This window comes from Hemitrygon akajei, chromosome 21 (genome assembly GCF_048418815.1).
Source record: "Hemitrygon akajei chromosome 21, sHemAka1.3, whole genome shotgun sequence".
NCBI classification, from domain to species: domain Eukaryota; kingdom Metazoa; phylum Chordata; class Chondrichthyes; order Myliobatiformes; family Dasyatidae; genus Hemitrygon; species Hemitrygon akajei.
In genome coordinates this window covers 50,997,862-51,025,738 of record NC_133144.1, presented here as the reverse complement: position 1 = coordinate 51,025,738, position 27,877 = coordinate 50,997,862, and the positions used below count along the sequence as shown (strand labels likewise).

Genomic DNA, 27,877 nt, shown 5'->3' with positions numbered 1-27,877 from the left:
ACACAGCACGGAAACAGACCCTTCGGCCCAACAGTTCCATACACCATTTGTCAGCGTCAGGCAACCATTGGAAACACACAAATCACCACAAAGCCGAGTTCATACGGCAAGGCTGTGACGTTATCTACGTAATGCAGTCACGAACGGAGACGGACGTCACAGTCGGCCGGTTATGATTAGAGCGCATGTGATCTCAGCTGGCGGAAGGGTTTGAGTGTTGGAAAGGAGCGGGACGTCTTTTAGTGTCGGACACCGAGCGTAAGACAACATGGAAGGGTTTGTAGAGAGGAAACAAGAGCAGGACACTGTTTGTTATAAGCTCTACCTCAGCAGCAAGGTTTCGCCTTCGGATCCCCAAGTTTGTAAGGATATGTTCGAGCGACTTTTGGAGCAAATAGTGGCTCACTTGGCTCTGTTGTCTACGGGGTACATCTGGAACAACGAGGCCTTCAGTCTGAAATACACAGCGGCCCGGGGTGAGTGGACTATCTCCAGGAGGGAGTTCTGCCCGGAGTTTCTCATACTTCATGCACAACACTTTATGGTGCAGCCGCATTCTTGGATCCTTGCTCTCTTCCGGCCATATTATACTATGGGTTGTCGCTCCACGGGCGTTACCTGACCTAACAATCACAAGCCAGATTTTATCTTGCGTTTCCAAAAACCGTACTTTTTTTTTTATGCATGCAGAGTTCACATTGGTGAGGACGTCAAAACATCATCTTTTGATGATGCATCAATACTGGCAGAATATAATTATGGTGCAGGGTTTGCATTGTAAAGGAGGTGTAAGAATGTGCAGTTACACCATGAAAGGAAAATGGGGTACATCTTCAACAATATGCAGTTATTCTCCTTTGGCTGAAAATTACATTATTTCCCAGCGTTTGATTCCATGAGAGGTAACTATAGTAAACAAGGTTGTAATGTAGTATAAATTGACAATCCTCTTGCCTCTGAATTGAGTTCAATTTTCTCCAGAGACTTTAGCACAAAAATCTAAAGTGACACTACTGAAGCAGTGAGAGAGTTTTGCACTGTCAGAGCTACCTTTAGTTATTAAAGTTATCTATTCTGTCAATATATTCAATATGGTGTTACTTAGCAGAAGTGTAGGAGGCCTTGCAGTGGTGCATAAAATCACGAGGAGCACAGATGAGGTTAAAACACAGGCCTCTTTTCCTAAGAAAAGAGAAACAAGAGAAAAGGACCTGAGGAGCAACAACTTTGTGCAGAGGGTGGTGCATGTATGTATATGGAAGAAGTGCTGGAGGCAAGATTTTCCAGATACACATCATTCTGTGCATGAAGTTGCTTCTCAGGTCCCTTTTAAACCTTGTACCTGTGCTCTTTTAACAATATAAATGACATGCAGACAGGTACATGGATTGGTAATGTTCAGAGAAATGAATTAAAAGTTAAGCAAATGTGTAAGCTTAGATGGGGGCCTTGAACAATATGAATGAGTTACGATAATGGGCCTGTTTCTGTGCTATACTTTATTACTCTGTGGCTCTATGTATTTCTAGCATTAGTTTCAGCAGGGAGTTGTGAAAGAAAAACTGTTTATTTGGAATACTTGTTTGAGATAAGAAAAGTAAGAAATGGTGACCCTCAAAGATTTTTGTTCATAGTTGCACATTCTTATATCCTTTCTTGCTAAGAAATATAAATAGAAAAAACTCTTGTCTTCTCCAACATTCAGTAATCATGGTTGATTCATCAGTGTCTCTTTCCTGTATTAAATGCATATTCTCCATTTCCTTTAAAATCCAGCAATCTATCAGCCTCTGTCTTCATTATGTTCAGCAATTGAACTCCCACAGTTGTCTTGAGGAAATCCAAAGGTTCACTGCTCTTTGGATGAAATTTTTTATTTTGAGACTGGCCCTTTTTTAGTTAACCCCTGAGAATCATCTGTACTGTCACATATTGTCAATATTTTGACTCAGTCCTCTTATCTCTAAAAGAGACTGGGCCCAGCCTACATAATTTCTGTTCACAGGATCCCCAATCCATTCTAGCAATCACTATGGTGAATATTTATTGCACTTGGTCTATAACAAGATTTTCTAGAGAGCCCAGACCTGTGCACAATATTTGCAGATGCATTCTCACTAGGATCTAATAATCTTTTTAAAAGATGTCCATGTTAATTATACTGTAATCCTCATGCAATAAAGGCCAGCATTCTGTTTTCCTTCCCAATTGCTCTCTATACTTGTAAACATTAATTGATTCATGTACAAAGACAAGTTCATCTGAACACAAGCAACTTTTATTCTCAATTCATCTTTTAAATAAAAATAAATTGTGCTTTATACAGTACATCAGAAAAACTATCCTATTCCCTATTCTGATTCCCTTCTTACCTCTTCTCCTCCCTCTGGTGCTCCTCCTCCTTCCCTTGCTCCCATGGTCCACTGTCCTTTCCTATCAGATTCCCTCTTTAGCCCTTTACCTTTTCTACCTATCACCTCCCAGCCCCGCCTCCCCTACTTGCCTATCTTCCCCCTCATCTGGCTTCACCTATCACCTTCCAGCTTGTACTTCTTCCCCTCCCACCTCCTTATTTTGGCTTCTTCTCACTTCCTTTCCAATGCTGGCAAAAGGTCTCTGCCTGAAACATCAACTCTCTAATGCTGCCTGACCTGCTGAGGTCTTCCAGCATTTTGTGTGTGTAACTCTGGATTTCCATCCAGCATCTGTAGAATTGCTAGTGTTTGTACTTTTTTTTTGGCAATGTGAGTGACTTTGTTGTATTTTGTGTACAGTCAATCTTTCTTTATCATACACTTTGGTTCTAATTCTGAAAATTTAGTATTAAGAGCCACTTTGATCCTCCGTATCTTAATGCATTTAAAATATAATGGAAGTCTGTTCATTTTAGGAGATATTCCTGCCCATATCGGTGGTATGACGAACTTTGGTGATAATGTGGATGACGAATGGTTTATTGTGTACCTTATTCAGCAGATCACCAAAGAATTCCCTGACTTAGTGGCAAGGTACGCATTCTCTCATTACTAATCAGTAAGAAATAAAATTTGAAACAGAGCAAGAGATAGTTCCTTGTAATTCAAAGTAACGTGAAACATTTGTTTTTGCAATCAGCGTAGATGATGATGATGGAGACTTCCTGTTGATAGAGGCTGCCAGATATCTTCCCAAGTGGTTGAACCCTGAAACCAGTGTAAACCGGGTAAGAAAACTTTCATTTTTGTCTCACCACTGATGGAGGCTATGGGTCATGTTGAGCCTTCCAGTACCTTAGTGAAATAACATTCTTCATGTGTGTATCTAGGATTGGATTTAATTTCTAATTTTGGTAGGATAGTAACATGAAAATACTTCCGGGCCAATATTTATCCCTTGCTCAACTTCTGGTAATGTGATCATTGACATGGTATTGGTGGGAACTTGTTGTATGCTATTTGGCTACCACAATTCCAACATTACAACAGTGTTGCTACATCAATGAATCTTAAAGGGTATGGTGTGAAAGGATACAGGTAGTCCCCGAGTTACAAACTTCCAACTTACAGACAACTCGTACTTACGAACCAAGGAAGGAGAACGCCGTCCGCCATTTTAAGATTGCTACGCCGTCCGCCATTTTAAATCAGATTGCAACGCCATCCGCCATTTTAAGTCTTTGCCTTGACACTGTGTTGAGTGCTTAACTTTGTATTTGGCTTAAATTTTTCTTAGTAAGATTTACCTTGAACCCCTCCCCCCCGCCGTTTCGGACGGCTGTGTCGCAGTAAGATCAGCACCGAGCTCGAGAAAAGAGGTTTGATCCAATGATAGACCGTTCCTGTGCCGGGTTGATGTCAGTCTAGTGAGTCCCGTACCATCCGTGCTAGGTTGATGTCGAGCTCGCAACTCGACCTTGTTAAAACAAACACTGCCACTTCCAGTTTAAATTCCCACATGAAATATTGTGGAGGATCAAATACCCAAACCCAGCACAGCCCTCACTTGTCCCATTTAGCCTATCGCAGTGCGGTGGTCCTTATGACCCAGTGGAGCTCGGGACCTGCCGCCCACCGTGTTTCTGTTCCATTGACGGGAAGCGATCGCGATTGAAAATAAAGTGGAAATAATAAAGCGTTTCGAAAGAGGTGAAACGCCATCGGTCATTGGAAAAGCGTTAGGCTACAGTCAGTCAACAATCGGAACAATTTTAAAGGATAACGGATAAAGTGAGAATAATGGAGCATGTGAAACGCCCTGCCCCGATGAAAGCTACAATTATTACTAAGCAACACAGTGGTTTAATTATTGGAATACATACGTTTCTTAAGTGTTTTATATGCATAGAAAGGTAAACTATATACTAAGACAAACGTTTGACGAACTGACGCTATATAATACCGAATGCGTTTGTTCCAACGTACGTACAAATCCGACTTGAAGACGGATTCAGGAATGGAACTTGTACATAACCCGGGGACTGCCTGTATTTGGATAATATGTAAATCTTTTATCTATTTTATGTCATATCATTTTATTTTCTGTTAGAAGGATAATCTTGAACAATTTTACACACAACAAAGTGCAGAAACTGCAATTTGGTCATGATCAATGTTGAAAAATGGAATTTTTAGTCTCACTGGAAACAAAAAATGTACATTAATGCCAGTAAACCGTAAGAATGGTTGGTAACTAAATTTTTGATCCAGATTAATATTTTCAAGAGAATATCTAGTCCTAAAATGACAGTTAAGATCAAATGTTCCCTCTAATTTTTAGTAGTCAGTGTGCGCAAAAATCTTATGTTGTGCTAATTTTTTTCCTGTGAATTTTTTGTACGTGTGCACTGAATGCACACATGGCACAGTTTATGTAGGTTTACAAAATATTTGACATAAAACTGCACAGAATAACAACAAAATAACATACAGTCACTCAGTTGTTTTTTTTCTCTCTCCTGTCTTTGACATTTACCCATTCTTTGATCTCTTCTGGGTTTGATCATTTTCACTCTTGCTCATCTGCACTCAACCATAACATGCATAGCACTCCTGTAACGAGTAATGACAGGTTCTGTTGCGTGAGCTTTTGTACACCGTCCAATGCGATTTGCTTGCCAAATGAAGCTTCAAAAAGTCACATTTCCAAATATCATCCCACTTCTTTCCACGAGCAAATTCTCCAGCAACTTTTGTATCACAACAATACAAACAGATCACTCCAGTTTCCAAATCATACATAAATATTTCTTGTAGCTGAACGTTCATGAGCTCATGAGCTTTCAGTGTAGCAGTTTCTACTTTTCGTTAAGCCATTCAACTTTAAACAAATTTGCAGTTCTTTTGTGCTTCACGCCCTTCACTTCTTTTGAATTCAACATAGTGAATCAAAATTTTTTCATTAAAAACTTAGTAAGCTATCTACAGGATTTGAAACAGATCTTTATAAACTTTACGATATGAACACTGTCCTCCAAACATGGCTGCCGCCGTGATGCAGCTGTACAAACGGGAACAGGAAAGGTGAGGTGACATAAATTAGTGACGTGCATTGTGGTATTTGAAAAACTAACTAGTTAACAGAAACATTTAGCTAAAAGATTATTTTCAATAAGTATAATTATTACTACATTATTTTAGGTAACTAACCTTTTGTGTGCACGTTAATTTCCTTTGTGCGCTGGTTGAAAAATGTGTGTGCATGCGCACAGCTTAGAGGGAACATAGGTTAAGATGATTGTTGAGATATTTCATCCAAGTTGTTTAATAGCATTGTTGATGGACCAATCAATATGGTGTACATCTCTTGCAGTGAATGTTTCTCCCTCTCTCCCTCTCTCCCTCTCTCCCTCTCTCCCCCTCTCCCCCTCTCCCCCTCTCCCCCTCTCCCCCTCTCCCCCTCTCCCCCTCTCCCCCTCTCCCCCTCTCCCCCTCTCCCCCTCTCCCCCTCTCCCCCTCTCCCCCTCTCCCCCTCTCCCCCTCTCCCCCTCTCCCCCTCTCGCAACTGGTCTTACCAGCATTGTCCCTTTAGGAATATTCTTTTGTTCCCAGCTGTCTCTTTTCATAGGAAATGTAGATTTATCACTTTTATTCTTTAGGTATATTTCTATCATGGACGTTTGCACATCATCCCACTACCTCAGAACCCAGGGGAACTGACATGGTTACCGGCTAGCAATCCTACCATCCCTCAGGTCCTCAGCCTGCTCCCCACTCATTCTGAAAAGTGTCTGGCAGCAGAGCCCATTCGTAAGGCTATAAACAGACGTGTACAAAGGTAATTAGTTCTCAGTCTTTATTGATTCATTAGAGTAAACCGTAATATTTTGGTAGGAAGGAAGAACAAGAAACACAGCTTTAAAGAAATTTAGTGGAAGATCCTCTTCCACTACAAAATCCATAGAGGTGGTTGCTCTCCCATGGCTAAGTTCTTAGCGTTAGGTAACCACTTACAATGTTTTGCATTTTAGGACAGATCCAGAAATTCAAGCCAGTTCTGAATCTAGCTGATTAGGTGTTTTTATAGAGTAGCTGCTGATTAATCTTGCATTGATTATAGTACATAAGGAGTCAAATTCGGGTTGAATTTCAAGTAAAAATGATAAATCCTGGTACACAGTAGCAACTAGTTTTCTAAAGCCATTAATAAGAGGGGTTAATTTTCCAATTTTTATAATGAAAAGAACACCAGCGTGTACATGGCAAGAAAGTTATGGTCAACACCTTTACATTTTGACTTTTTTTTTTTACTAATATTACTGTCAATTTTGTTTTCTAGAATTCCCATCACTATTCCCTTTTCCCATCTGATAATGCCAGTGAACAATATTGTTCCCCAGTCTCTGTCCCTCTTGACATCAATGCTGATAAAACCAGTTGCTTATTTTCATTGTCTTCAGTCAGTTTTAAACCAAAATCACAGTGCGCTGTGAGAAATTTGAAAGCTGTGTTTGGTAGCTTGCTGTTCGGAGTTTAGGGTATGTTGATTGCAGAAGAAAGTAGGTACTGAATGAACTCACTGAAGGCTGACTAATCATCTACTTAGTGCTAATGAGCTCTTCGTGGTACAGACATAGCAACAGTTGTCTCTACTGCTCAGTGAACTATAATGTTGATTAGGTCATAGGACACTAATCTTCCAGATATATTTGGTATAGTTCTTTTAAACTGGTAAAATGATTCTCAATCTTTTCCTGCTTTTTCTTGGCTGACACTACTTCGTCTTGTGCAGTTATCCAGAAAAGATTCACAATGATCAACACCGAGCTTGCTGCTATGTTCCAGCAGGTATAGCTGCAGTGCTGAAGCGTCGTCCAGATCTGTTGGCACCTGCTATCCAGGCCTTCTATCTACGTGATCCTATTGACCTACGTGCTTGCCGTTCCTTTAAGGTCTTTCGCCCTGAGACACGTGTGATGGCTCTGGTAAGAATCTCCATTGAAGACTGAACAGTTTTTTTTTAAAGATGTGTCATGGGAATGTGGAGTTCTGAGGTAAATTATACCCTAAAATTTCTTGGCATGTTGGACACTTGCTTATTTGGACACTTACTAACTTAAGGGACCTTTAAAAGAAGGGAAGGTTGGTGTTTACTTGAGCAGAGAAAGCTGAACAGAAGGATGAAAGTGATAAATAGGTAGTACATAATTTATAAAGAGAAAAATAAAAATCAGCTGTGCTTAGCTGCAATAGCATCATGACTTAGATTTTTAAATGATTGGCAAAGGAGGCAAATGGTTTCTTTCTTTAAGTATGTAATAAGTTGTGTTCTAGAACATGTTACTCTATTTTCAAGGGGAAATTTAATAGATAGCCAGATGGGCCCCATATCTAACAAAGTAGCTTTCTAACAGAACATGCTGGCATTTGAGAGAGTCCAGAAGTGGTTTATAAGAATGATTCCAGGAGTGAAAGGGTTAACACATGAGCATTTGATGGCACTGGGCCTGTACTCACTGAAGTTTAGAAACCTACTGAACATTGAAAGGCCGAGAGAGAGAGGATGATTCCATTAATGGAAGTCTAGGATCAGAAGGCACAGCCCTAGAATAGATGGGCATGCCTTTAGATTAAAGATGAATTTCTGTATCCAGAGGGTGGTAAGTTTGTGGAAATCATTGCCACAGGTGGCTGTAGAGGCCAAGTAGTTTGATATATTTATAGTTGATGGGTTTTTGATTAGTAAGCGCATCGAAAGTTACTGGGAGAAGGCAGGAGAATAGGATTGCAAGGGAAAATAATTAATCCATAGTCAGATGGTGGAGCAAACGTTGGGACAAATGGAAATTCTGCTCCTATATCATATGGTCTTGTGTACCTAGGTACAGTGAAAACTTGCATACTGTTCATACAAAATCGTTCTACCAAGGTTTGGTACAAGCACACTGAGCAGAATTGCTATTTCAGTGCTTGACAGGTATGCTTATGGTATCATTTTGTGAGGGACAGGCCTGCAAAATGTGCATCTGCTGCCAGATTAAATGTTGAAGCAATAGATAATGATACTTACAATATCACCAATGTCTGAGGGAAATTTGTGTGATCCTGGCTTTATATAACTGACAGGAATATAACAACATGTTTAATCTGTTCTTTTTATTTTCTCTTGCCCATCAATCTGATTAAATCTGTGGAGAGGAAATAAAGTAAAAAATTTGATTGAATGGCAGGAGAAAAAAGATTGTTAGAAATTGTTATTGCATGTGAGGAATATGAACATATACTTCTGAAATTATTAATTAAAGGGGAGCGAACTCTTAAGTTTGCTACAATTCATTACAACCTTTCCTTTTCTAGGTGACTTTTACAAAATGTCTGTATGCTCAACTACAGCAGCAGCAGTTTGTGCCAGATAGACGGAGTGGTTATGTGCTGCCAACACAATCTGACCAGAACTTCAAAGCACATTCACTTGGCATGAAACTGGTAGGAAATGCTGAATATAAATATTTTAATATTCTTTGTTTACTGTACAAAACGAGTTTTCACTATTTGGTATGCTATCATGAGCAATTTAGTTGTCATGGAAAGATTCAGAAAGCATTACGGTTCCCGTAAAAAGTATTCAACCCTCCCCACCACCCCACTCCCATACGTTTTCATGTCTTATTGTTTTATAACAATGAATTTCTTTTTTTGACACTGGTCAACAGAAAAAAGCAAGTGAAAATAGATCATTACAAAGTGATCTAAATTAATTACAAATATAAAACACAGAATAATTGCATATGTATTCACCCTCTTCAATTGGTATTTAGTAGGTGCAATTACAACCTTGAGTCTGTGTGGATAGGACTCTGTTAGTTTTGCAGATCTGGACACTACAATTTTTCCCCATTCTTCTTTACAAGACTGGTCAAGCTCTGTCAGATTGCGTGAACAGCCCTTTCCAAGTCCAGCCAAAAGTTGCAAATTGGATTGAGGTCTGGACCCTAATGGTGTGTTTTTGATGTGTGGTGTTTGGCTTACACCAAATATAACATTTAGTCTGATGGCCCAAAAGCTCAATTTTGGTTTCATCAGACAATAGAGCCGCCTTCCAGCTGATTTCACAGCATTTCCCACGTGCTTTCTGGGAAATTCTAGCTGGAATTTCATGAGTTTTTTTTTCTCAACCGTGGTTTTCTCTTTGCTACTCTCTCATAAAGCTGTAACTGGTGAAGCACCCAGACAACAGTTGTTATATGTAAAATCCCACACATCTCAGCTACTGAAGCTTGCAACTGTCATAGGTCGCTTGGTGGCCTCACTCACTAGTCCCGATCTTGCACGGACACTCAGTTTTTGAGGATGGCCTGCTGTAGGCAGATTTACAGCTGTGCCATATTATTTCCATTTCTTGATGATTGAGTTAACTGTACTCCAAGGGATATTCAGTGACTTGGAAATTTCTTGTAACCATCTCCTGACTTGTGCTTTTCAATAACCTTTTCGCAGAGTTGCTTGGAGTGTTATTTTGTCTTCATGGTGTAGTTTTTGCCAGGATACTGACTCACCAGCAGTTATACTTTCCAGATACAGATGTATTTTTACTACAGTTAAGTGAAACACATTGACTGCACATGGGTCTCCAAAAACAGATCTCCATTTAACTAATTATGTGACTTCTAAAACCAGTTGGCTGCACCACTGATGATTTGGTGTGTCTTATTAAAGGGGGGTGAATTCTTGTGCAATCGATTATTTTGTATTTACAATTAACTTAGATCACTTTATAAAGATCTGTTTTCTCTTTGACACGAAAGTCTTTTTCTGTTGATCAGTGTCAAAAAAAAGCCAAATTAAATCTACTGTGATTCAATGTTGTAAAACAATAAAACATGAAAACTTCTAAGGAGGGTGAATACTTTTTATAGGCACTGTATATGGCGCATGGCCAAGTGGTTAAGGCGTTCATCTAGTTATCTGAAGGTCGCTAGTTCGAGCCTTGGCTGAGGCTGCATGTGTGTCCTTGAGCAAGGCACTTAACCACACATTGCTCTGTGATGACACCGGTGCCAAGTTGTATGGGTCCTAATGCCCTTCCCTTGGACAACATTGGTGGCGTGGAGAGGGGAGACTTGCAGCTTGGGCAACTGCCGGTCTTCCATTTTAAAAAAAAAAACCTTGCCCAGGCTTGCACCCTGGAAATTTTCCAAGGTGCAAATCTATTGAGACTAACGGAGGCCTACATGGAGCAAAATGATCAAAACAGGCTTAGAATGTTGAACCAAGAGAGAGGCATTTTGTAAAGTAGGTAACTGAGAATTTACTTCGTATGAGTGGGCAAAATTTTGGTGAATGGTATTACATAAGAGGAAAGAGGGATTTTTATGCTCTTCAGTATGGGAATCCAAGAAGTGGACTATTACCTAAATGGAGAAAGATTGCAGGTGAGTGAAGTACCAAGAAATCTAGATGTTCTTGTGCATGAATCACAAAAAATAGCAAGCAGATGAGGAAAGTAATTTGGAAAGAAAATGGCATATGAGCCTTTGTGATAAGAAGATTGAGGATTAAAAGTAAAGAAGTATTGTTACAGTGATACAAAATACTGGTGGGGTCTGGAGTACTGAGCAAAGATTTCATCGTCTTATTTAAGAAGGGAATATATTGACATTAGAGATACACTACACTATCTCTTAGGATGAGAGAGTTCTCCTGTCACAAATGGCTCTAGAATTAGTATCTAAATTCTTTGGTGTTTGGAAAAATTGAGGTTAATCTTATGGAAATATTTGATCCTAAGGGTAAATGTCAAAGATGTTCGCACTAATGGAAAAAATCTCGAACAAGGGATCGCGTTTACCAGATCATGGGGCAATCACTTAATGCTTAAGTAAGCTGAGCCTACTGGGCCTGAACACCTCTCTCTGCAACTGGATCCTAGACTTCCTGACTGGGAGACCTCAGTCAGTCCGGATCGGGAGCAGCATCTCCAACACCATCACACTGAACACGGGGGCTCCCCAGGGTTGCGTGCTCAGTCCACTGCTGTTCACTCTGCTGACCCACGACTGTGCTGCAACACACAGCTCGAACCATATCATCAAGTTCGCCGATGACACGACCATGGTGGGTCTCATCAGCAAGAACAACGAGTCAGCTTACAGAGAGGAGGTGCAGTGGCTAACGGACTGGTGCAGAGCCAACAACCTGTCTCTGAATGTGAACAAAACAAAAGAGATGGTTGTTGACTTCAGGAGGGCACGGAGCGACCACTCCCCGCTGAAAATCGACGGCTCCTCAGCAGAGATCGTGAAGAGCACCAAATTTCTTGGTGTTCACTTGACGTTCACCTCACATGGTCTCTCAACACCAGCTCCATGGCAAAGAAAGCCCAGCAGCGTCTCTACTTTCTGCCAAGGCTGAGGAAAGTCCATCTCCCACCCCACATCCTCATCACATTCTACAGGGGTTGTATTGAGAGCATCCCGAGCAGCTGCATCACTGCCTGGTTCGGAAATTGCACCATCTCAGATCACAAGACCCTGCAGCGGATAGTGAGGTCAGCTGAGAAGATCATCGGGGTCTCTCTTCCCGCCATCACGGACCTTTACACTACACGCTGCATCCGCAAAGGAAACAGCATTATGAAGGACCCTATGCACCCTTCATACAATCTCTTCTCCCTCTTGCCGTCTGGGAAAAGGCTCCAAAGCATTTGGGCTCTCACGACCAGACTATGTAACAGTTTCTTCCCCCAAGCTATCAGACTCCTCAATACCCAAAGTCTAGACTGACACCTTGCCCTTCTGTCCTGTTTATTATTTATTGTAATGCCTGCACTGTTTTTGTGCACTTTATGCAGTCCAGTGTAGGTCTGTAGTCTAGTATAGCTTTCTCTGTTTTTTTATTATGTAGTTCAGTCTAGTTTTTTGTACTGTCATGTAACACCATGGTCCTGAAAAATGTTGTCTTATTTTTACTATGCACTGTACCAGCAGTTATGGTCGAAATGACAAAGTTGACTTGACTTGACATCTTGAGGAAGATGGTCAATGTCTGGAATTCTCCACCTTGGAAGATTGTAGACTCTAGATCAGAGATGGCCAACCTATGGCGCATGAGCCAAAAGTGGCACATTGCACCCCAGTGATAATAATAAAAGAAGTCAGCCTACTCATGCAAAAAGTATTAACCAAAAACCGATTTGTAGAAAAAGAAATCTAACAGGAATTCAAGTAGCTTAGAGCTAGAAATGGGTTTTACTGAGAATAAATCTAAAACTTAGCAATTATTTTTAGTGATTTTTTTATTATTTCCTGTATATCTTTTGGTGAATGTTATCATCTTTTACATTAATCTGTTTTCAATGTAAAAAAATGTTCAATGAGTCAAACTAGGAAAGAAGGACTTGCTTTCTGCAGTCGTTCCAAAAGTGTTCAATACACGTTTGATACTTGTTTGATCCTGAGGCACCAGGCGTCTACACCAGCAGTGCGTCGCAGGTTTTTGCCAGTCAGTTTACAATTGACATTCGTGCGCTACGGAGTTGTGCTTTGTTCGTCCTTTGTGAACATTTGCAGTTTTGTACTTTTTCGAAAATTAAGGCTTGTTTTTACATTCAGTTACCCATCACAGTGCAGAAGAAAATAAACAAAAGAAAAGCAGAAAGTGATAGTAAACGTGAATTCAATGAACAGTGGGAAAATGAGTTCTTATTTATAGTGGGTCTGTCAGGAAAACCGTTGTGCATTGTTTGTGAAAACACTTTCTCGCATAATAGAAGACATGATCTTAATAGACACTAAAACACAACATCAGACTGAAATAGAAGGAAAACTGAAGCTAGTGCTTGGGTCTGAGTTACGAAAAGAATGTGATTAAGAAAAAGGAAGAAATCAAAAGAAGACAAAATATATTTGTTAAAAGTCTCATTAAGGTAATCTTGTTTTTATATTAAATCAATATATTATGTAAAATTGTTAGTTATGTCTATATTAACATACTTTTACAAGAATTGAATGGGGGTACAAGAGTTGTATGGCGCATCTGAACTCATGCATGAAAAAATTGACGCATGGAATGTAAAAGGTTGGCCACCCCTGCTCTAAATCATTGAAGGTACTCCAAAGAAGTTGATAAATGTTTTTTGAAAGGTTGGGAAATCAAGGGTTATGGTGAACTGGCACAGAAGAGATGAGAGCCAAAAAATATCCGCTATGATCAGCTTAAATGACAGCAGGCCAAGAAGCATACAAATGCTCCTCTTGTGCTGTTTTTAATATCCATAATTAATATTCAAAACCTGTCATTTTGATTTTGGTTAATTAATAATCTAGGGATTCCAGCACATGAAGAATGAGGCTCTGAAATGACTGGAGAAACAGGATGAGCATATTTATAAATTCTTTGACCCACCTCAAACTGTTTTACTTGACCATTCTTTGATACTTTGTTGTCCAGCTGCCTCTTAAGTTAGTTTGTTTACTGCACTTCTAATGTCATGGGGCTTTTGAATAATTAACTATAAATATTATTTACTCTTTCATCCCCTTTTCTAGGCCCATGGTTTCGAGATCCTGGTTTCCAAATGCTCCCAACCCTTGTCTAGTTTTACAACTGGAAATTCTATCTCCAGTGATCCCCTCTGGGAAGGGTTTCTAAACAGTCTAAAGAAAAATGCCTATTTCAAGGTAAGAACTAAAGTTGTTGCCATTCATTGTGAGATGTGTCTTTACATACGCTGTTGAAATGTTGCAGATGAGCTGATTGGACTAAATTGCAGTGAACTTTTCTGGAGAATTTTTATATTTCACAAGCTTTTAAAGGCATTGAAGATCATTGGTTACTTTTTACATTGGTTGTTTCTGCTCAATAAAAGTGTGTGTATGTGTGTGTTTTATATAGTCAGTAATAAATTTAATTTGTAAATGAAGCAAAAGGCATAAATGCATTGGTGAAACACCATATGAAAACTGAAGGCCACATAAATTAACATTTTACCATGTGGCTCAGGTGGTTGTGGGCTGAATAATGAATATGTAAAGATATTTCAGTTACTTCAGCAACAAAATGTATTGAAGATTACTATGGAGCATGTGCTTATAATGGCATCAATACACATGAATTGGCTAGGACACTAGCATGTGCAGAAGTTCGCTGATGACACGGCCATAGTGGGGTGTGTCAGGAATGGACAGGAGGAAGAGTATAGGAAACTGATACAGGACTTTGTGATATGGTGCAACTCAAACTACCTGCGTCACAATATCACCAAGACCAAGGAGATGGTGGTGGACTTTAGGAGATCTAGGCCTCATATGGAGCCAGTGATCATTAATGGAGAATGTGTGGAGCAGGTTAAGACCTACAAGTATCTGGGAGTGCAGTTAGACGAGAAGCTAGACTGGACTGCCAACACAGATGCCTTGTGCAGGAAGGCACAGAGTCGAATGTACTTCCTTAGAAGGTTGGCGTCATTCAATGTTTGTAGTGAGATGCTGAAGATGTTCTATAGGTCAGTTGTGGAGAGCGCCCTCTTCTTTGTGGTGGCGTGTTGGGGAGGCAGCATTAAGAAGAGGGACGCCTCACGTCTTAATAAGCTGGTAAGGAAGGCGGGCTCTGTCGTGGGCACAGAACTGGAGAGTATGACATCGGTAGCAGAGCGAAGGGCGCTGAGTAGGCTACAGTCAATCATGGAAAACCCTGAACATCCACTGCATAGCACCATCCAGAGACAGAGAAGCAGCTTCAGCGGCAGGTTGCTATCGATGCAATGCTCCTCAGACAGGATGAAGAGATCATTACTCCCCAATGCCATTCGGCTTTACAATTCAACCGCCAGGGGAAAGATATGTTAAAGTGCCGGGGTTATGACTGAGCTTAAGTTACCATTCAATGTATTTTAGTAAACTATTTAAGAACTTTTCAAAAGCTATTTATTAATGCTTTTTTTTGAGAGGGTGATTTTAGATGCATATCATATTTATACTGAGTTAAGTATTGTATGTAATTAGTTTTTGATACAATAAGTGTATGGGACATTGGAAAAATGTTGAATTTCCCCATGGGGATGAATAAAGTATCTATCTATCTATCTAAATCCACGGTTGAACTCTTGAATAGGAGCAGGTGTTCTTGCATATTTGCTTTACAGCTACTTAATGACTTTCCTTGGTCACAGTTTAAGGCTGCAATATAAAAAAACTACAGAAATGTATCAAACATCTTCACGTTTGCATCACTGCTGAGAATTTTTTAAATTATCTTATTGAAACTTATTGGTGACTTCTATTTTTAATTCTATGCTAAAATTCACCTAAATAAATGTTGAAACTCATCTAAAGGCTTTGTCGCCTGTAGAGCATGCAAACTTGTGTTTTGTAACTTCAGAGCATTAAACTAATCTTCAAAGGAAGATGTAGGGCCTGAAATACAGGTATAACTTCATCTTTAAGCGAGCCACTATGTATGACATGGTAGCATGATGACACATGCAATTAAAGTATTTTTACCTATAACTCTCAATTAAACAAATGAGCGCTTAATCAAACAATACCAGTATACAAGATCACTCAAATATTATTGAAATATTAAATACACAACACAGACTCTACAGATTTAGATTTGTGTAGGTCATTATGGCTGCAGAAAGGCTTTGAGCTGTTGGCAGCAAAAAGATGATAAACTCAGCCCACATGTCTGAAGGCTAGTTTAATTTTTAATAGCAGCTTGACATGAGAATTTTTGTGTTTATCTTTGATAGGGAGAGCTGGAAGGTTCAGTACGGTATAAAGAATTGCTCCAAATGGCAGAGATTTACTTCCAGCAGTCTGTCGCCAGACCTAAAAGGTACAGTACTAGCTTAATATCCTGTGTACAGAAGTACATGAACAGGACTGAAATTCAGACCATGAGACTCTGGTCTAAATATCTTAACCTCATTAAAATCATAGCCAGGACAAAATGTTATTGCTCATTTTATTAAATTTCTCCTCCATTTAGTTTCCAGCAAATATCACTATGCAACCCTCTCTTCACTGACATCACTTTACTTCGTAGCTGGGAATAATAGTCAAGTCAAGTCAACTTTTATTGTCACTTCGACCATAACTGCTGGTACAGTGCATAGTAAAAATGAGACAACGTTTTTCAGAACCATGGTGTTACATGACACAGTACAAAAGACTAGACTGAACTACGTAATAAAAAAAAACAGTGCAGGCATTACAATTAATAATAAACAGGACAGTAGGGCAAGGTGTCAGTCCAGGCTTCGGGTATTGAGGAGTCTGATAGCTTGGGGGAAGAAACTGTTACATAGTCTGGTCGTGAGAGCCCGAATGCTTCGGAGCCTTTTCCCAGACAGGAGGGAGGAGGAAGAGGAGATTGTATGAGGGGTGCATGGGGTCCTTCATAATGCTGTTTCCTTTGTGGATGCAGCGTGTAGTGTAAATGTTCATGATGGCAGGAAGAGAGACCCCGATGATCTCAGCTGACCTCACTATCCGCTGCAGGGTCTTGCGATCTGAGATGGTGCAATTTCCTTTCAATAGCCTTTCAACATAAGACCATAAGGCAGAAGAGCAGAATTGGGCCATTTGGCCCATCAAGTTTCTCCGCCATTTTATCATGGCTCATCCATTTCCCTCTCAACCCCATTCTCCTGCCTTTTCTCCATAATCTTTCACTCCCTACTTAATCAAAAACTTATCAACTTCCACCCTAAATACCCCCAGTAACTTGGCCTCCACAGCAGCCTGTCGCAACGAATTCCACAGATTCAGCACCCTCTGGCTAAAGAAATTTCTCTTCTCCGTTCTAAATGGACGTCCCTATTCTGAGGTTGTGTCCTTTGCTCTTTGACTCCCCCACTAGGAAACATCCTCTCCATATCCACTCTATCTAGACCTTACAACATTTGATAAATATCAATGAGATTCCCCACTCATTCTTCTAAATTCCAATGAGTGCAGGCCCAGAGCCATGTAACACTCCACATATTAAAACTTCTTTCATTCCTGGAATCATTTTCGTGAACCTCCTTTGAACCCTCTCCAATATTAGTACATCCTTTCTCAGAAAAGGGGCCCAAAACTGCTCACAGTACTCCAAGTGAGGCTTCAGCAGTGTCTTAAAAAGCCTCAGTGGTACATGTTCTTATATTCTAGTCTTCCTGAAATGATTGCTAACAGTGCATTTGTCTTCCGTTTTGTCGTGACATATTTAGACAGTGGAAGCTGTTTCCAAGTGATTGCTGATAAGAAACAGCAGACTAATTGGCAGACTTATTCGCGTCCAACTGGAGAATTCATCCAATTTTAACAGTTTGCTGTTTGGCCACCACCACTTCACTGACAACAGAGGCTGCATCAGTCCAAGCTGGCAATATACATGCAGGTTCATGTGTTAATATTGAGTATAAGAAATAGGCCAGCTGTCCAATTGAGTCTGCTTTTGATTACTCTGCTGTGATCCCAAAAAGCTCTTTTGGCTAATTGCAAATTAAAACATCTGGAAGGCATCGCAAAGATAGAATTGGCTGCTTTCGGCATTCTCTTGCTAGATTTGCTCTGCATGTTGACAGACCTCAGCTATGTTTACTGAAAAGGTCTGAAGGATTTTCAGACACAAAAACGTACCACATAACTACTATTTGTGTAGAATAGTGCACGTAGTAACCTCAGCTCTGGAGAATCTGAAATAATTCTGAATAGAAGGAGAAGTAGGTTTTATAGATGCTGACTTAACTAACTTAGATAACAAAGCTTTTTGAAGAAGTCAGTAGGGGGTGCTGGCAAGAGGCAGGAACTCATAATAGACCGAAGTTATGGGTAGAGCAGTAGCAGAGTTTGAGTAAAAGGCTTGAGAAGGTGAGAATTTGAGTTCTGATTAAATATGCACAATACCTAAGATTGATTTTCTTAGCTTTAGCAGTTTAAAAAAACTCAAAAAATCCTGACAGTGTATTTATAATTTTGGTATTTATATTTTAAGTTTTCCAATGTTTCCAATTCATTGGCAATCTGATCCTATCTACAGTCTGATTTTATTTTTTGTAGGCTTGCAATATGGTGTGACCTGCTAATGTTACCAAACAATAACTAAAATATACATATACTGCACCAAATATTCAAGTTCTAATATTACCCTAAATCAGATGTTCAGTTTGAACTTTATTGCATGGCTTTAAGCACCAACTAGCACAGCTGCATCAGCTTCATAGGACATTGTATATCAATTCCAGATTACAAAGTCAGGCTTATTAATATTAATGAGGTTAAGAACAATAGTTAATATGGAGTGCATAATGTAAGAATAAGTATTCTAATATTACACAACTCTTCTACTAAGTTCTGAATATTTGTCGTCGTTCTTTTTGACTATTCATTTTGATCTTTGGACCCTAGTGATAGCCAACACATTCTATTTGCTTCTCCACATTAATAAGTTATAGTTCATCCCTTCTTGGGAGAATGCCTAGAATTGTGCCACTGTTGTAAGTGTCTGAAAGCACCCAAGCTTAAAGAGAACTGTATTGTTACTGATGTGCTGCAGATGATATCCTATTTCTTCTACCCTTGTTAATAATTTGTGAGAATAATACAAGCCAAATGGCAAAGTACTGAAAATTTCCATTTGTAAATATTAGTTATGCTTAATATATTGGAAATTAGTCCTAGTTATGAACATTAATTATGGATTTTCACTGAGAGGCTACTAGAATCACTCATTGTTCATTAATACCTTTTCCTTTTGTTTAGTCATGCAGTCTTTTTTTTCTCTCCTCAGTTCATCTACTTCAAGCCCAGGGGAACAGATTATGCAGCTTTTGCAAACTCTATCCTACAGTGTGGAAGAATTACAAAAAGAAGGGGAGAATCTCCCTCCAGAGGATGGTAAGTAATGTGTGTTACTTTGAGTATCAATATCTGAGGAATTAGATCAATCGTAGAACCACTAGAATACAAAGGGAGGCATTTTAGCTAATAGGGCCTTTGCAGTGCAATCCAGTTCCCCTTTTTTGCCTCTTGAAGTCTAAGATTTTAATCTTATCCAATTCTCAGTTAAAGTCCACACTTGTGATATGCAAGAAGAATTCTTCCTCATTCTGTTCATTTGTCAGCCACTAAATTAGTGATCTCAATTTATTCTATTTAAACTTGTAAGATTTCTAATCTTCAAACTTGCCTCAGTGATGAGGATCCTAAAGGTCAAATGTCCCATATGAGTTTAAGACACTCTTACAATTAGGAAATCCATGTTCAAGAGATGTCGTCTGCAAATAGGAGGGAGGCCTTTCAGGATGAATTTATGAAATGTTTGCACGTGGGAAAGTTGGGTTATAAAGGTTTGGCATTCTAAAAAAAAACTAATACTAGGTTATTCTTTATTTTAAATAACTGATAGATTGTTGATAACCAACTGTATGAGAGAATTTTGAAGCAAATAAATTGATACCTTTAAGAGCAAGCTGGCAAGCACTTATCAAAAAGGGGATAAATAAAATACACTGAGGAAAGAAGGTAGAATACTCGTGTTGAGATTACCACCAGCAACAGCATGAATGGCCCATTTGGATACTGTCTGTACTATATATCTTGTATACTGAGGGATGTATGGGCAGCACAGTAGAATAGTGGTCCCTTAATGCAATTACAGACACAGCAACACACAAAATGCCAGTGGAACGCAGCAGGCCAGGCACCATCTATAGGAAGATGATAGATGATGTCAACATTTTGGGCCGAGACCCTTCGTCAGGACTAACTGAAAGAAGAGGTAGTAAGAGATTTGAAAGGGGGATGGGAAGATCTGAAATGATGGGAGAAGACGGGGGGGAGGAATGAAGCTAAGAGCTGGAAAGTTGATTTGGCAAAAGGGGTACACAGCTGGAGAAGGGAGAGAATCATGGGACGGGGGGGGCCTAGGAAGAAAGAAAGGGAGGGGAGCACCAGAGGGAGATGGAAAGCAGGCAGGGAGTGATTGTGAGAGGGACAGAGAGAGGAAAAAAAAGGGGAAGAAAATAATTAAGGGGAGGGGCATTAACAGAAGTCAGAGAAATCAGTGTTCATGCCATCAGGTTGCAGGCTACCTAGACGGAATATAAGGTGTTGTTCCTCCAACCTGAGTGTGGCTTCATCTTAAAAGTAGAGGAGGCCATGGATATACATATCAGAATGGGACGTGGAATTAAAATGTGTGGCCACTGGGAGATCCTGCTTTCTCTGGCGGACAGAGTGCAGGTGTTCAGCGAAACGGTCTCCCAGTCTGCGTTGGGTCTCACCAATGTATAGAAGGCCGCACTGGGAGCACCGGACACAGTATACCACACCAGCCGACTCACAGGTGTTGTTTCTTCCGTGTTTAAATAAATCAATTTGGGTGGGTTTTCAGTCCTCTAGTAACTTGCAGCTCCCTTCTTGTTTCGATGGGAAGGTTTATATGAATGACTTAAGTAACTACCATATGGACGTGGTTCATTGCTGTTACCTTAGTTTGATCCATTGCCTGCCTAGATGACAGTTGGTTGAATATTTCACTGGAAGAGCTGGATCAAATGCTAGAGGAGGCCTCTGGAACAAAACTGTTTAGACAGGAGGAAAAAGAGGAGGAGGATTATGATCTACACGACATCACAAAGTGTATGAAGGCATTTGTATCAAAGGTTTCCTCGCATGAAGGAGCAGAGGTGCCACGGTATGAAAAAAGAAATTGATATTAAAGATGTGTGTGCGCGCGCTCGCTCGTTCGTTCCTTTGTTCGTTCCTGTTCCAGTTCCGTGCTTAACATGGATATTTCCAATACAGTGACATATGATACAATTAAGGTGCCCAGTAGATTTTGAGTTCTAAATGCCCGATCTTACTGAGTATCTCGTGGTATATTCCCCATGAGCGATTATTAAAACCATGTAAAATAGAAATTGCCATTGACAGTTCTAAATAATCAACTGCTACGATGCCAAACTTGAGATAAAACTATCTTCTTTCTTCATCTTCCTGTCAGGTCTTCAGCTAACAATCAAGTTCAATTTGACGTGAACTCCATCACCAGTGCTTTGGAAAAGATTCTAGGTAGGAACTGCTGATGGTGCCACTTCCATTGGTCTATTCAGGCTGAGCATCTTCAATGGGGAGCTTGATCGGTTCTTGATTAGTAAGGTCAATGTTTCAGCTGTAGACCCAGCATCAGAACTGAAATGTTAACCTGTCTTACTCTGATAAGCCTACTGGTTGTACAGCTTGTGTAGTCTTGCCTCCCACTTCAACCCAGTGTGCTGTATTAAGTACTTTGGTCCTGATTTACAGGGGTAGAATCAGATGAACTTGATTCTGATGATCTTGAAGAGGAGGATATTGATTTATTAGACAGCGATGAAGAATTTGACAGGAGAGAAGACCCAGAGGAATGTGTTTCAGCAACTAAGGCATTAGAGAATATCCGAGACTACATGACGCAGATGGATCAGGAGTTAGCTGGCACCCACATTGGCAAAAGCTTTACCAAAGTCACCAATGAGGTAAGTCATCTGGAAAAAGCCAATCATGTATGTGAATTCTTGCATAGAGAACACCAGATTCACCTATCACCAAACCTAGTCATGACTGATCTAACTATGGTGACCATCGATTTTAACAGCCTCATTGATGTTGATTCATTGTCCTAGAAGCAGTTCTGGGCCTTTTATGTTGCAAACAGTAAATGCCTATTAACTTGTTCAGGACAATTACGTCTTTGATTCCATTTATTTCTTGCATAACTTGAACTCTCTTAACAATTCTGGGCCTTGGTTCTAGGTCTTCATCAGTGTTTTTTTTCTTTCTAATACTTACCACACCCTTTGGCCATTCCATTTCCAGCTGTTAATCTTAATTTCAAATCTTTTCCTGCACATTGGCAACACTTCTACTCCCAACAAAGCCTCTTCAAGGTATGTCTTCCTCTGGGGAGTGCTGTTAAAATGAAACTTAACGATTTCTAAACCAATACTCTCAATAATTTCTCCTTTGGCTCCTCCCACTTCCTCCAAACCAAGGGTGTAGCCATGGGCACCCGTATGGGTCCCAGTTATGCCTGCCTTTTTGTTGGCTTTGTGGAACAGTCCCGGTATCCATCCCCCTCTTTTCCTTCGCTACATCAGCGACTGCATTGGCGCTGCCTCTTGCACGGGTGCTGAGCTCGTCGACTTCATTAACTTTGCCTCCAACTTTCACCCTGCCCTCAAATTTACCTGGTCCATTTCTGACACCTCCCTCCCCTTTCTTGATCTTCCTGTCTCCATCTCTGGAGACGGCCTATCTACCGATATCTACTATAAACCTACAGACTCACAGCTACCTGGACTATTCCTATTCCCACCCTGTCTCTTGCAAAAAGGCTATCCCCTTCTCACAATTGCTCCATCTCCGCCGCATCTGCTCTCAGGATGAGGCTTTTCTTTCCAGGACGAAGGAGATGTCTTCCTTTTTTAAGCAAAGGGGCTTCCCTTCGTCCACCATCAACTCTGCTCTCAAACGCATCTCTCCCATTTCCCGCACATCTGCCCTCACCCCATCCACCCGCCACCCAACTCGGAATAGGGTTCCCCTTGTCCTTACCTACCACCCCACCAGCCTCCAGCTCCAACATATAATTCTCCGTAACTTCCGCCACCTCCAACAGGATCCCACTACCAAGCACATTTTTCCCTCCCCCCCCCCCCCCCCTTCTGCTTTTCACAGGGATCGCTCCCTACGCGACTCCCTTGTCCACTCGTCCCCCCCCCCCATCCCTTCCCACCGATCTCCCTCCTGGCACTTATCCTTGTAAACGGAACAAGTGCTACACCTGCCCTTACACTTCCTCCCTCACCACCATTCAGGACCCCAGACAGTCCTTCCAGGTGAGGCGACACTTCACCTGTGAGTCGGCTGGTGTGGTATGCTGCATCCGGTGCTCCCGGTGTGACCTTTTATATATTGGTGAGACCCGACGCAGACTGGGAGACCGTTTCGTGGAACACCTACGCTCGGTCTGCCAGAAAAAGCAGGATCTCCCAGTGGCCACACATTTTAATTCCACGTCCCATTCCCATTCTGTTATGTCTATTCATGGCCTCCTCTATTGTCAAAATGAATCCAAACTCAGGTTGGAGGAACAACACCTTATATACTGGCTGGGTAGCCTCCAACCTGATGGCATGAACATTGACTTCTCTAACTTCTGTTAATGCCCCTCCTCCCCTTCTTACCCCATCCCTGACATATTTAGTTGTTTGCCTGTTCTCCATCTCCCTCTGGTGCTCTCCCCCCCCCCCCCCCCTTTCTTTCTCCTGAGGCCTCCCGTCCCATGATCCTTTCCCTTCTCCAGCTCTGCATCACTTTTGCCAATCACCTTTCCAGCTCTTAGCTTCATCCCACCCCCTCCAGTCTTCTCCTATCATTTTGCATTCCCCCTCCCCCCTCTACTTTCAAATCTCTTACTATCTTTCCTTTCGGTTAGTCCTGACGAAGGGTCTCGGCCCGAAACGTCAACATCGCTTCTCCCTATAGATGCTGCCTAGCCTGCTGTGTTCTACCAGCATTTTGTGTGTGGTGTTGATTTCTAAACCAGCTGGGTTTATCTTTATTTTCTGTTTATGTTCAAATTTAATTGATGGGGAACGAGAACTGTTCATTACTATTAATAAGAAATTATGTTGTACCTACTTCAGGTAAATTCCCACTTCAACAGTGTCAAGTTCACATTTATTTATACACTGTCTACTCTGTTAAGTACCTCCTGTACCTGTAGCTACTCTGTTAAGTACCTCCTGTACCTAATAAAGTCACCACTGAGTGTATGTTTATGGTCTCCTGCACCACTTCAAGGTGGTTCTGCTGCTGTGGCCAGACTGATTCAGTCTGGCAGTTCTCCTGACTTCTGTCATTAAAAGTTATTTTGCCCACAGAACTGCCACTCACTGGTTATATTTTTGCACCGTTTTCTGTAAACTCAGTGCTTGGAAAACACACTCCATTGTCCTCATCAGCCTACCATCCTCCCCTCTGCAATACAGCGCTCACCAATTATTAGCTGCCTCCCCTATCTTGTGTCAAAAACTAAGAGTGGGCTCAACCAAATAGACAGTGCTACTGTGCACTACCATACCAGGCTGAAGAGACCTCTACCGAGATTGCTAACAGGGCTGTTTGGACACTACCCACCACTACAGGCGCTAGCATTGCGCTTTGTGTGAAGTTCTGAAAACGTTTTTCTTCTATCATGTTCTCTCACAGAACCCTTAGCAACCTCTTGTGGAATGCCAGTTGAGAAACCCTGCTTTGTAGACTGTTGTGTGTGGGAAAATCCCAGGAGATCGGTTTCTAAGATGGTCAAACCATCACATCTGGTACCAAAAATCATACCCTGGTCAAAGTCACTTAGATCACATTTCTTCCCCATTCTGATGGTTGGTCTGAACAACAGCTGAACCTCTTGACCATGTGTGCATGCGTTTAGGCATTGAGTTGCTGCCACATGTTTGGCTGATTAGATATTTGTATTAACAAGTAGTTGTACAAGTATAGCTAATAAAGTGGCCACCGAATACATATTTACAATATATGATGTCTAAGAGTGGATAAGAATCAGCCCCATTGCTGTGGATCTAGATTCAGACCAAGGCAAGACTAGGGAAGAAGCTATGCCTGAAGAGCATTTCCACTACAATCTATATCCTTCGGTCAAATTTGCTGTGATGACCTTTAATTCCAAATCTTTTTTCTGCTGTCACAGTGCTTTGAGAGGTTGGTGATGAAACATATCAACTCCTGTCTAAGAAGCAACTTGGAACTACTCCAAGTTCCCTATTGTCACAACAGGTCAATGGCTCCTCACTCAAGACTGGAGCATCTGGACAGTGAAGCTGCATACATCAGTGATTCATTGACTACAGCTCAGCATTCAGTGCCATCATCTCCTCAAAACTGATCAGTAAGCTTCGGCACCTTGGCCACAATACCTCTTTGTGCAATTGGATCTTCAGTTTCCTAATTTGCAGACCCTGGTCAGTTCAGATTGGCAACATCTCCACAATCTTCATTAGCACAGATGCATCACAAGGCTGTGTGCTTAGCCGCTAGCTCTACTTGCTTTATACTTATGACTATGAGGCTAAGCACAGCTCCAATGCAATAGTCAAGTTTGCTGACTACATCGCTGTCATTGGCTGAGTCAAAGATCGTGACAAATCAACTTGTAGGAGGGAGATTGAAAATCTGGTTGAGTGGTGCCACAGCAACCAGCTCTTCCACTGTCAGCTGGACCAAGGAGCTGATTATTGACTTCAGGAAGAATAAACAGAGAACCAGTCCTCATGGGGGTTTAGAGGTAAAGAGGGTCAGCAAGTTTAAATTTACTGTGCTATTTCAGAAGATCTGTCTTGGGTCCAGAATATCAGTTCCATTAAGAAGAAAGTACTGCAGTGCCTCTACATTATTAGAAATATGAAGATTCTGCTTGTCATCTAAAACATTGACAAACCTTTATAGATGTGTGGTGTAAAGTGTATTGACTGGATGCATCACAACCTGGTATGGAAACACCAATGCATTTGAACGGAAAAGCCTACAAAAAGTAGTGGATATGGTTCAGTACATCATGGGTCAAGCCCTCCCCACCATATGAACACATCTGCAGCGTGCTTTCACAGGAAAGCAGCATCACTCATCGAGGATGCCAACCATTTAGGCTATGTTTTCTTTTCACTGCTACCATCAGGAAGAAGGTACAGGAGCCTCAGGACCTACATCATCTGGCTCTTGAACCAGAGGGGATATCTTCATTCAACTTCACCCACCCCATCACTGAGCTGTTCCCACAACAAATGAACTCGCTTTCAAAGACTCTTCTTCTGGTGTTCTCGATATTTATTGCTTTATTTTTTTTTTTTTTGTAGTTGCTCATTTTTATTGTATTTTGCACATTGATTGTTTCTCCATACTGTTGATTGCAGTCTTTCATTGATTCTATTGTGTTTCTAATTTGCTGTGAGTGCTCACAATAAAATGAAACTCAGTTGTATATGGTGACATATGTAATATGATAACTTACTTAGAACTTCTGAACTTTTAACTCTTTTAGTTGCATCAATAAATTGCTCAACTGCCAAAGTGGAATTTGAACACTGGTTTATAAATCAAAGTCCAGTCCGATTACAGATCTATAAATTATCTATCACACTGTCTTCCTGGCATTTTATTTAATCACCCTGAGCTCTGCAAATACTATTCCTTGTCCCCACTACAAACAGTTCCAAATTCTTCTCACTCACAGTCTATCCGCTCTTAATTCTTTTTTCTCCCCATACATAATGCACATTACGTCCTTTGAGAAACAAAATCTGAACTTGTGATAGTCTAGCCAATATAATTTTTCAAGCTAATTGTAGTAAACTCCCTGCAATAAACACCCATTCTGCTTTAGTTTTCACCCTCATTGCACAGATTTTCATCAGCTTATTTCACTTTCATAAAGAAAGCCAGCCAGTAACTTGTCCATTGATGCTAATTTTTACATAAAATTCTCCAATGAGTTAATTATCCAGAGATATAATAAAATCAGTGGGGAGTTGACATTTTGCGCTAAGACTGATGAAAAGTTAAATGTTTTGGGCCCGAAACGTCGACTTTTATTCCTCTCCATAGATGCTTACCTGCTGAGTTCCTCCAGCATTTTGAGTGTGTTACATCGAACTGAAACAGCCTAACCTGCAATTTTCACATATTTTAGAGGGTTCTTTTGTCACTTACACTGCTTTCTGTTGGATGTCTCATAGGCTGAGCTGGACGACATTGATCTGGCAGAAATAGCAAAGGACGAGTCAAAAGAGAATTTGAGCGTACTGCCTGTGGATGTGGACTTGAATCTAGTAGAGAATTTCTTGGAGTCTTATAGCTCACAAGCTGGCCTTCCTGGACCTGCATCGAATATCTTACAGAGCATGGGTCTCCGACTACCAGATAACAAGGACAACGCTATGTAAAAAAGGAGTGCCACAAACTGATTCTGTCAACTGTAATACTTTGCTATTATCCACTTGGTTCCACCATGATCATCTGCTCCATGATGCGTTTCTCAATTGAGGAGAAGAGGAGTCCTTAAATCTGACTTTAGTGTAGCTGCCTCTTTAATTTGCCATGAAATGAAAAGGTACTGGAATCAATGTTCATCTTGTCACATTTTAAAATTTTCTTTGAAATCATTCAGAAAATATTTTTGTAACTAAATAAATGAAAACTTAACAGAACTTTGAGTACATGCCATTACCGTTTTTTAAAAAAAATAAGCAGGGTATCATATGGGTTTGTGTGGTGAATATGTCTTCCCATATAATTTTATCACTCATTCTGCATTTCACTGTTAATATGAATATCTTATATACACTATACCAGTAGCCCCGTTTGAGTAAAATAAATTAGCCCTTACGCAATTCATAAATCATGAACCAAAATTTT

The 27,877-nt window shown here is 40.6% G+C and overlaps 1 protein-coding gene across 1 annotated transcript; it reads left to right on the top strand.

Moving 5' to 3' along the window:
* The first annotated feature begins 193 nt into the window (after positions 1–193).
* On the top strand, positions 194–27,678 carry ecd (ecdysoneless homolog (Drosophila)). Its single transcript, XM_073025398.1, has 13 exons — positions 194–476; positions 2,891–3,008; positions 3,115–3,202; positions 6,074–6,252; positions 7,207–7,399; positions 8,772–8,900; positions 13,961–14,092; positions 16,165–16,250; positions 19,191–19,297; positions 20,918–21,098; positions 21,408–21,475; positions 21,710–21,921; positions 27,199–27,678. Exons 1-13 carry the CDS (start codon positions 269–271, stop codon positions 27,403–27,405), a joined length of 1,908 nt encoding a protein of 635 aa, XP_072881499.1. The 5' UTR covers positions 194–268; the 3' UTR covers positions 27,406–27,678.
* Positions 27,679–27,877: the final 199 nt, after the last annotated feature.